Raw genomic sequence first — 11,326 nt, forward strand, 5'->3', positions numbered from 1 at the left:
TTAGATATTGGTTATATGATATAATAACGATTTGGTCATCTCAATGTTTTATTAAAACTAAACACACCATGGTGGATTAAGCTAGGCTAATAGTTAATCTCAGCTGGAAACACTCACTGCGACAAAAACTATGCTCACATTATAATAAACGAAGCAGTCTTTTATATTGTGTTAACAGCTTTATCGTTTAGAATGGAAGTGTTGTCGTTTTGTCGCGTCGCTCGCCGCAGTGTACTGGACGCGAGGGCGACGGGACTGGAAAAGAGCTGAAGAGCAGAAGAAAGACTGTCAGCGGGAGCTTTGGCTGCACACTTGCGGATCATAGCTGTGTCGTGCCCCGTCATGACAGGGGGCGCGTCTCATCCACAAACACTTCTTGGTGGGACATTCCATTGACTTGTTGTATTTGTAATGAACTGTTGATATGTTTCTATTCCTTAACCCTTACACAAACCTCTCTGCAAGGCATTTATGTTTATTAAGCAGTTTTCTTCGTTGTGAACGTTGGCTGGTCTCCGTAAAGGTGATAGGCCTACGTTGTAGCCCAAGGAAAACCTTAACCACACACATTTCATCTTCACGGTTCAAGTGATAAGATTTAGTGCCTCGTTAAAAATGACACTTAATGGCCTAGTCATTCCGCTTTTTTGTTTATCCGTCATGCAGTGGTGTTTATTTCTTGCGTCTTTATTATTGGAGATTAGCGGGAATCTGTTTTGGATTAGGCCGCTATCGCTACAACAGCCCGTAATTAAACTAGCACACTAGCACAGTGAGATGACATGACGATAGCTATGACACTGCCTTGTGTTTATTCTATCTATCTATCTATCTATCTATCTATCTATCTATCTATCTATCTATCTATCTATCTATCATTTAATTTTGATCATATAAACAGTTTAAATGTTTTGTGTATTCGGCATTTTCAGTAGGCCTATGGACCATTATTGTAATGCCATTTACATTCAATGCACTCTGCATAATGCATAGCATGTGTCCCCATGCACCCATCCATTAGACTAATGCACAGTCTGAACAACAGCCACGTTCCCAGGGATCCAGTTCTTTGAAGGGAATAACACATTGTAGGACATACAGGACACATTTCCACCGTCACCATTTTAACGCGAAAGCACCAACGCTATCTCTTAGACTTATTCTGCCCTCGTTGGTCTAGATTTAATATGGAGTAAACCTGTTGTAAGACAGGCTCTTAATTGATCTATTAGTTGCAGTATGAGCCTGATGCTCTGTGGCAGGAATCCATGCTATTATTGCCGGCTCCCTCAGGTATAGCGCTACCGCACTAATCCCATTGCACATGCATCATTACCTTCAATAATGTTTGGCAGCTCTTCTTTACAGCTACCATTTTAATTACCTTTGCTTTAAATATTTAACACGGCAAACGTCTTTATGCGGTCGGCTCGCACGCTGTGTGGTACTTGTCGATTCAAAATAAGCTTTTATACTGGGAAAGACGGTGCATAATTCACATTATTGTGAATTCACTTTTTTGCATTGTTTCTTTGTATCTTACAATGTGAATTTGTGTTGCAGGTCAGATGTTTGATCATGTAAATGCAGGACAGCAAGCTGGTCTTTGCTATTAAGCGTTACACAACGGTGTTTTGAATCTTCCAAGTTACTCTCCATCATGCCAATCTCAGTCCTTGTTTTTTCCTCCCCCCCTTTTTTAATCAAAACAGTATTCAGAATATGATTTTGAGAGATTATATTTAGGGAGATTTATAGAAATAGATCTCGCCTGTTGGACAGATTGCTTGGTAGTGGAGATCCTGGGGGATAATCCATATGATAGTCCGATGACCTTTAATAAAACAAAACTACTGGACTAAGAGGGAAAGCATGGCACCTGCATGGTGTCAGGCCTGTGATATGCAGTTTTTGTATTTCGTTTTTTTAGCAACAAATCTAGTCTACAGATTTCAGAATCCTAAAAAAATGTATTCGTACAAGGAAAGAAATGCAAACATTTATGTTGCCGCATTATGGCGTATTTGACATGCCTATTTTATTATTATTATTATTATTATTATTATTTTATGCATATTTTAAAAACGCAAGGACTGGCTCATTTTATATTATGGCCATATCTTTTACTGACATTTGATTTTTTTTTTCTTTTCTTTTTTTTCTAATTGAACTCTTATTAACTAAATTATTATTTATAATAATATTATGACCATCTTTGTCACCCTAAATTTCCAATGAGGAATTCTGCACCGCAAACAAGTGACACCGACCGTCTGTGCGACCCCTTTTTCAGTTCGCCCACAAATTGACCACAGCGCCTTTGAATAGACCTAATACTCTTATTACATGCTTTAATCTTTAAATCCGTCCAAAAATAATGTCTCTTTCGACGGTTTAATTTACTGGACCATGACCAGATCATCGCTCCAGTCTAGTTTTTATTTTTCATGTTCGTGTTTTCTGACAGAAAAGTTTGAGGACTCGAGCTTTATTTTTCTCACTAATACTCGGTATAAATCTTGCGTTAGTAGCGTGACAGATGGAAATTTAAATCGAAATAAGATAAATAAATTCACACTGTTTTATACGCCCAGTCATTTATCTACACTATACGGAAACAGTAAGTCTAAATGTGTTTCTCTGTGGTTTTGAACCAGCCCAGCAATTGCTTTGTAAGTTTAATTGGGTGCTTAAAAATCCCCAGGGATGTTAGTTCGAGCAATTGACTGATCAACATCAAAACACTTGATGCGCGTTTCATGGTATGGATGCTCCCGCGTGACCTCGTTGTTAACACAAGAACTGGATGATGATGAACCTGCTCGCGCGCAGTGGAGACAAAGCTGCATTCATAACCAATTCCTGCCTCGCTCTGAGCCTGAACAGTAACAAAGTGTTTGATGCCAATTCCGATTAAATAATGACAATGAGAAACGGATGTACCCTTTCTTCACACCCTTGCTGAGTCCATTCACGTCCTCCTCTGAATTTATGACCTTCCAACAACGTCCCGGGTTCACGCATAGAGTCAAGAGGATGAACTGAACAGTACAGAGCTATATCTGATTAATAATCAAAAATCATTAAACAAAAATGAGAAAATTAGTTCTTATAAAATATTTTATAAATAACATGACATTTATACACAGTTTTCTTGGTATAAACTACCTCAGGAGCACAGTATCGCACCTCATTTATTTTTGATTAATAAATAAAAAGTAAAAAGACTGACTGTAAAGTTTACACCAGCTTCCAAAAAAGTAAATCACATAACATTAAATACATGACCACAGAGAAATAAATGTAACACACAACAAAACCTTGAGAGGACTCATGGTAACAGATAAATAAAGCTGATGGATAATCAAACAATAAATAGATAAATAGAATTACTAAACTACGATTGCCAATGCAAACATAAGAAATCACAATTTATCCTCATACACAAAACATTGCATAAAGTTATTGACACCATCAAATCATATTGTGCAAAATTATGGCTGCCTCTAGTTTTCACAGTTCCAGGAAGAGCACACATACTCATCGTGCTACTATTTCAAGTGTCTGCTGCCACGGGCTTATAGTTCTTCATTGACTCCATTCCATAGTGCATAATGTAGATCATAAAAATGTCCCCATGTTTATTGGCATTTCCGCAGTCCTAATTCAGAGGGAGAAGGGAAATGTACAAGTATGAGCCAATATTGTGAAAGTTAGGCTAGATGAAAATGACAGGTGATATTGGATAACTGTGTGATGAAATTATATCTATATCTCATTTCCTCAAATCACACAGATACTAAATGGAAAGATACATCATTGTTTTTTAGTTGGGCAGTATAGTTGAAATAACCAAAGCAATCCAATAATGTTCATCAGTTAGCCGATGACTGCGCAGCGCAAATGTTTACTGTTATCAGAGATGCTTTACTATAGTGAGTATGTGTAATGGCATTACTTGAGTGCAGGCTGTGGGGTGACACATTATGTAATCCTAGATGATTGGATTCTTTTAAAAAAAAAAAAAAAAAAAAAAAAAAACTGTAGCCAAACAATAGTTTGCAGATACATTTACATGCATGTTCTTTGCAGATCTTTCTTAAAGCCTAGTACATATTAAGTTTATGCAGTGTGTTGATCATTTTCCTTCTTGTTATTATGTGAGGCATATCAGTTATATAAGTACCCCCCCATAATAGGTACATGTGTTAACGTGTGTATTCACTCATGCTCACCTGCCTCACCTCTTCATCACAGGTCTGAATGCAGTGGTCTTAGTATTCTGGATTGTTGGACACGTGTCATTGAGCTCATTGGATTCTATCTCTGTCTTTCCTGCACTGGGGAAGCCTGTAGTACATACAAACACACAAGATCACAACAACTGTCAATAAACAGACTTAGCATGTACACAGATGTTTTATTTGTTTTATTTTGCATATTTAGTTAGGTATTTTGGTTACTTTATTTTAAGGTGATGTTATTACAGTGTAATTACACAAATAAGTACTGAGTAGTATTAATTAACTACATGTACTATAGGGTTTGGGTTGATTGTAATTATGCATCAATTATTGTTATTACTATAGTAAGTGTATGTAACTTCAGTAACTACATCGCCTTAACATAAAGTGTTACCGGTTTTTTGAATAATTGAAATATTACATGATAATTTAGAATTACGAAAGCTAATAACTCGTTAATTTCTATATCTCTGTAATGAACCGTAAACACAGAAACGCTGTACCTTCCATTGAGGAGTACTGGCAGGATTCTGTCAGTCCAGGATAGGATGAAGAATGAAGTTGAAGGGTTTTGTAGCTCCCGCTACTGTATGCCTTGTGTATCCCCTGCAGTCCTTCTTCGTAAAGGCTTTCAGTATTGCTGAGGTTTGTAGGGTCCTGAAGGCCCTTCAGCTCCCCACACTGCACTCCTCCGACTGTGGGCAGCCTGACTCCCTGCATCGGACAGTCCACGGGCCCAGTTCGTACATCCCCACCATTCTGCGTGCCTAATACAACCCCTGCGACAGCCGTACGTGCGAGCGACCAGATCCGAGGTTTTTCCGACGACTCAAAGTGAGATAGTGTCACAGTGTTTATGGAGGTGGACTGAGGTGAGGGCTGTTGCTGCTGTTGTTTGGATCCCAAAGGATCCAGGTAATCGGGGTTCAGAGGCCCCAAACCCTTTAGACCACAGGGAAAAGATGGGAAGTTCGAGTGGAGAGGGAGGTCAGGGTTACAGTCTCTCTTTAGAGGGGAGGAAGTCGGGAGGTCATCCTGACCTGATTTCTCACAGTCACTGTCCAGCTTGTCACAGTCCTCGTCCTCTATGTCATCCAGGTCACTGAACTGCAGGTCCCGCTCATCTTTACTGTCTTTGGAATCTATGCAAGAGGATTTGCAAACAGCAAACACAGTTTAATGCTTTTTGTTTTTATTTACAGATTGTTCATTTAATTTATTAGCTGACAAGAGTACCTTTGGTAATGCTGTCTGGGTCACTCTTATTAAGGTCTTCCTTCCTGTCATCGCCTGCTTTGTTTTTGGGGGACCAGGTCATTTTGTTTTCTTTTTTGAGTCTCCTTCTAGCATTGGCAAACCAGGTAGACACTTGCGTGAGAGTCATTTTGGTGATAATGGCCAGCATGATCTTCTCACCCTTTGTAGGATATGGGTTCTTCCGGTGTTCATAAAGCCATGTTTTGAGAGTGCTCGTTGTCTCACGCGTGGCATTCTTTCTCCGTGTTGACCCATTAAAATCAACCGTCCCATACCTGGATCAAGTTAAAAAGCAGCATGTTTAGAATTTTTAACACCATTTGTATTTTCAGCATGTTTAAATTTGTCATATTAGAGGTGGGACAGATGCAAATCTCACCTGTCGTACTGGTACTGGCCAAGTGAGTGGTCATATGGATAGTAGGCGGCAGGTTGGGTTATAGTACCATGAAGACTGCCTGACCCCTCTTTGATTTCATATTGTGGGTTCTAGAGATTAAAAAGAAAAAAAACTTTAATATGTGATATTACTGGTACTGTACTTAGCAAAAGACATTTATTATTTAGAATGGAAACAGCACTTTTACATTCTTACTGTCTCTAAATTATATAACTTGCATGATAAACTATAAAAACTTTTCTTTTTAGTGTTTCCCCTTTAAACTATAGGCCCTATTACATCAAGCACATGACATGCAGTGTCGCTTCATTCATTTGTTTATTTCTTCTGATTATTCAAAGTTATTTCACCAGACAGCTTGACAGCTTGATCCCCTTACCAAGCCAAAATAATCAATAACAAGCCGTGACTTGAATGAGTCAATCGATTGAACGGAGGACCCGCGCTATATCTGATGAGAGTGCTACACGTACCAGGCTGGAGTAGATGGCAGAGGGGTCGGCGCTGTACGGAAAGTAGTTGGCGTAGTTCTGCCCTGCTGCCGCCGCCGCTGCTGCGTAGGGAGAGCCGTACATCCCGAGCGCGGCGTTGAGCTCGGTCCGCGTGCTCGCCAGCAGCCGGTTCTCATAGGAGGGACAGCAGAAGGAGGCTGCGGTCTGAGACGCGCTCGATCCTTCCGTCACCGACCTGGAAATCGAATCGCAGCAAGTCGTACTGGGGTTTGCCGACACGAAGAACTGCATGAAGAAAATTGTGGATAGACATGTCATTTTATATTTGCGTTACAAATCATGCGCACAGTTTCCTTAGTAAAACAAAAGTAAGGTAAGATTACGTTAAGAAGCTTTGTGTAGAACTGCACTCTTCCTTTTGAAACAGTTTTCAATTTTATTCTCGTTCATGCGTTTTATTCATAAAGATAAGAAGTGTACTTTCATTTGATTTAAGACTTTATTGTGATTTTTTTTTTTTTTGACATATCCATATAAACATACCTTTAAAAAACAAAAAAAGGGCGAACCTTATTTTTTGCCAGCTGATTTACTTGTTCAGTGTAAAAAAAATAAAATAAAAATAAAAAAAATCAACAACATTAGTGTTTTGTTAAAGCTGAAAGTAAAACTTTCTGTTAAGTTTTGCTTCAGGGAAGGAAAGTTAGGCTATCCACCAGCAAGCCCGGATTCTTTTGCCAATATAGCCGTCTTTTTACATTAAAATAAAACTATAATTGGTTGTAAGTCATGATGTCGAAATTATCCATCAGTTATCTGTAAATGTCTAATTAGTTTAGACACACAGACTTGCAAAGGCAACCGGCAAAGGGAGGAGTCTCGCTTTCACTCTAAACAATTACACCGTAAAGGTAATTTACACGTTTACAACAACACGTGAGGTCATTTATAATTCAAATAACCTATTACTATAAATATTGACAAACCCCACGATATCGCCTAACTTTAGTTTAGGACTTAGTGACAGAACAATCTTCTGCTGCTGCTGCTGCTGCTGCCTAATGTTAGTTACCGAGTACAGAGACTGTGACAGAATGTGGAAAAAACAGCCTATGCATGCGCGCTCATTAAGTGTCTACATGAGAAAAATATCTTATTTTCATGCTTACCTGAGAAGTTGCATTGTAAGGATATCCAAACTGAGAGAAAGACATAGCTGCTTCTTTTGTTACCATAAGCAATATTCTTCTCCTGCTGATCGATTGAAACCAAATCTACTTCAAATCCACCGTCTTACACACATTTCCACACTCGGCCTTTCGCTCAATAATAGATGACTGCACTTAACTGGGAAGCACTGAGGATGTTTACGCCAGCCCTAGTTTTATATGTATAAGATAATCCCCTTAAGGAAATGAGAAATTAGAGTTAAGCTTCATCAAGTACAAAAATATTGTTGTTAAACAGCTGTAGAAAGCTTAAAGGATAACGTAAGACTTGCAAGATATGAACTTGTGGTTGTGCTATTATTTGTGCCTCTATAGTTCTTTAGAATTCATCCATGCACGGGTATCAGTGTGACGTCATTCTAATCCCGGGACGGCGAGGATAGAATGATGTCTTTGCCAATCACGTCATGCTTCGCGCTTTTCTTGAGGTGTGTTTTGCACACCCCTGTCCCCTCTGTTTTTTTTTTTTTTTTTTCCTTTTCTTTTTAAACAGTGGTGTATTTTAAGAATTTGAGAGCAAAAAGTATCACTGGGCTTGCTAAAAGCAATAGAATTAATATAAACTTTTTTTTTTTTTTGATAATGAATTTTTGTCAAATTAATTGTAAGACGCAATCAACCAAGATTATTTTGGATATTCATATACAAATTAGGTTGTAATGTCAAATAACGCTTTATTACCTGTTAGATATCCGTGCTCTCCTTAATTCCGTCCATATCAATATTTTAGTCATGCAAAATATTTTCAGGTTTATTAAGTTAATATATCACAATATATCAGATTTAATCATAACTATAATTTATTTTTTATCTATATAAATAATAATATATTTGTCTTTTATCTGTTTTATCTATAAAATTATGTTTTCGGTTCCTCTCTTATTATTATTACATTTCAGACACTACCCTGATGATGAGCAAATGAACTGAAGGAGGGATCTGCAGGACCCTTGCTCGCATCTGTCTGACCGATCAGAGGTCCGACCTGATGTTAATTACGATGATGTTTCCATCTCTCTCTATTAGAGAGAGGGCCAGTCCCGGCAGACGTGAAGAGAACCTCTGGCAGGTCAACAGAAAACTGATTGATGCGTATCTCGGGACCTACGCGACCATTACGAGAAATGCGTAATTGCATCAATTAACAAATGGATATGGCCTTGTTTAACCAGCGAGTTACACCGTGAAAATATGCCTTTGAGGTGAAATTAGACGATCAGAATGGAACCGAGAGAGAGAGAGAGAGAGAGAGAGAGAGAGAAATTAGCTGAATCTCTCAAGTCTAATTATACGGCAGTAGTGGGAGGCGACGGGAACAGCATTCTAATTGAAGGATGCGTACTTAAAAGGGATGGTAGAAATAACGCTCCCTCACGCAGAATAAGTATATGGATAAAGCTTAATACATGCAGTTTTATTAAATGTTTTAGACAATATAATTAGAAGACCCCTTCCCCCTCTCCCTCTCTCCCCCACACACGCACGATTGTTTTTCTATCACGGTGGGAACATGATTTAGGCCTATATTGTTTTTATTCTGAGCTAATGGTAGTGTATAGCCACCCCTATCCTTAAACTTAACCATCATATAAACGTGTTTTGTAATTTTTTTTTTTTTTTTTTTTGCATCTTAGATTACCATTAAGATATTTAGCCTGTTTATTAACCAGAAAATTTGGTTTATTAATAAGAAAATTTGATTTCAACCCTTTGGTTACATGTGGTCTTGATAAAGGCAAAACACCCCCGTCCTTATCCTACGACTTAAATTAGTATCATCACACTGTGAAATATTAATTTAATTAACTGTGGGATATCTGAAATAAAAGAACTGAGTAGTAGCCTACTCCTGTTTGATTTCCATTCCTCACGCGCAGCAGAACAGCGCACGCGGTCGCTTCCAAGCGCTTGGAAATCCGCGACAGTCTCCTCTACTCCCAGTTTTGATCATTTTCATATAGATAACATGAGATACATAGTTCAATGACCCTGCATTAAAAAGGACGAGAACCTTGTCCACGATGATCTTTTTGCGATTACATGCTCACTCTTCGAGAGGCGCCAGAGAGCTGCGAGTAAGTGAACGGTCGTGGTGATGGAGCTGGGTATGCTGTAATGACGGGAGCCTGCAGGCCCATCAAGAGCCACGTTCAGTTCAACTCACCGCAGTCTCAACATATTCTGTGTCGAGCATTTGGAAAACAGAGAAGTATATACAAGCCACATTTTAGCAGATTTGATTTATTCTCATGAAGAAGATAAACAGTCAATTAAAGGGACTGTTAAAAAATAAAACTTCTGTCGTCATCTACTCTCTCATGTCATTTCCAGACCGACTTTCTTCTGCAGAACACACAAAAAAAGATATTTTGAAGAATGTTAGTATAGCCAAACAGTTTTGGTGACCATTGGCTTTCATTGAATGGACAAAAACACTTCTCAAACATTTCTCAAAATATCTTCTTTTATGTTCCACAGAAGACAGAGGAGTTTGGAATGACATAAGGGTGAGAAATTGAACTACCTTTATTTCTGTAGAATACTTTGTATCTGCTTCGTGGTAACAGACGTGTTACTTAATAGGAACTGACAGACGGATGAGATTCTACTGTGAAATGGGGTGTGTGTGTGTGTGTATACATATGTGTAGGGGAGACTGAGGTTGTCTCAGTTTTCTTTAATCCAGGGTTATTATTGGATGTGTGTGTGTGTATATGTATGTATGTATATATACCTTTAAACAACATATTGTAGTGTTTTTTTGGCAAATAGTAAAAAATAAAAAAAAAAGTTTACAAAACAGCAAAATATATAGGGTAATGCTTAGAAATGTCCAAACCAATTTGGCCTATAAATATTATATTTAAATTGATGTATAACATTTAAAACACACAAACTTGACCCAATAAAATTGTGACATGACTGACATTTATGAAGAATACCCTTGTCATTAGAATACAGTTTAACGTTTTGTTAATAACTATACCTTCATTATATAGTTTTTTAAAAAAAAAAATGTAATCTAGTAGTTTTTGTTGTATTCACAGTGGAAAAACACGGGATGTTAAAATTTTAATAGACTTAAAACATATTCTGATTGAAGTTTTCTTGAAGTTTGTAACAAATACAAAACTGTTAGAGAAAACATGTAATTGGGCTTTTGACACAAAACCCTATAGATATAGCCCATGTGCTAACTAGCCAGGGTCTCTCCTATAAGGTTTTACAATTCGTTTGTTAGTAATCAAAGAGGAAAATAAACAAGTGTGATTATTGAGGATTTTCAAAAAGCAGTAGGCACACTCTAATTTAAATTATCCCCACTGTTCCCCTTGTGTTATAGCCTAGATCAGTGATTCCACACACCTCTCCTGTTATGAGCACAAAAAGAGAAAGAGGAAGGTCAGAATATCCTATGTGATAGTTTACTGTAGTTTCTCTAAAGCCTTTTGCAAGGGCACGCATGATAGCCCAAGTGCATATTGGCAGCCTCATCCATAATGCATGTGGAGCAGCCCCTGATGATCAGTGCTGGGGGGTGGAGGGGGGTCGTAAGTTAAATCAACCTTAATTGAAGAGGTAGAACACACTGACCAGTCCTACACACCTATCACTTTTCATCACTATGGTCTCACTGCTTTCAGGATCTTAAAGGGTTAGTTCACCCAAAAATGAAATTTCTGTCATTAATTACTCACCCTCATGTTGTTCCAAACCCATAAGACCTTCGTTCATCTTCGGAAC

General features: G+C 38.2%; 1 protein-coding gene across 2 annotated transcripts; it reads right to left on the bottom strand.

The window, feature by feature from the left end:
• Positions 1-3,106: 3,106 nt before the first annotated feature.
• Positions 3,107-8,449, bottom strand: irx6a (iroquois homeobox 6a). 2 transcript variants are annotated; one of them, XM_051901645.1, is made up of 7 exons: positions 7,523-8,449; positions 6,375-6,638; positions 5,881-5,990; positions 5,481-5,776; positions 4,748-5,386; positions 4,245-4,350; positions 3,107-3,661 (listed from the first exon to the last, which is right to left on the bottom strand). In XM_051901645.1, exons 1-7 carry the CDS (start codon positions 7,586-7,588, stop codon positions 3,622-3,624), a joined length of 1,521 nt encoding a protein of 506 aa, XP_051757605.1. In that variant the 5' UTR covers positions 7,589-8,449; the 3' UTR covers positions 3,107-3,621. The 2 variants fall into 2 exon arrangements, with proteins under 2 accessions (XP_051757605.1, XP_051757606.1); XM_051901646.1 differs by having other exon boundaries at positions 4,236-4,350.
• Positions 8,450-11,326: the final 2,877 nt, after the last annotated feature.

The sequence above is a fragment of the Ctenopharyngodon idella genome, chromosome 7 (genome assembly GCF_019924925.1).
Source record: "Ctenopharyngodon idella isolate HZGC_01 chromosome 7, HZGC01, whole genome shotgun sequence".
In the NCBI taxonomy this organism is placed as follows: Eukaryota; Metazoa; Chordata; class Actinopteri; order Cypriniformes; family Xenocyprididae; genus Ctenopharyngodon; species Ctenopharyngodon idella.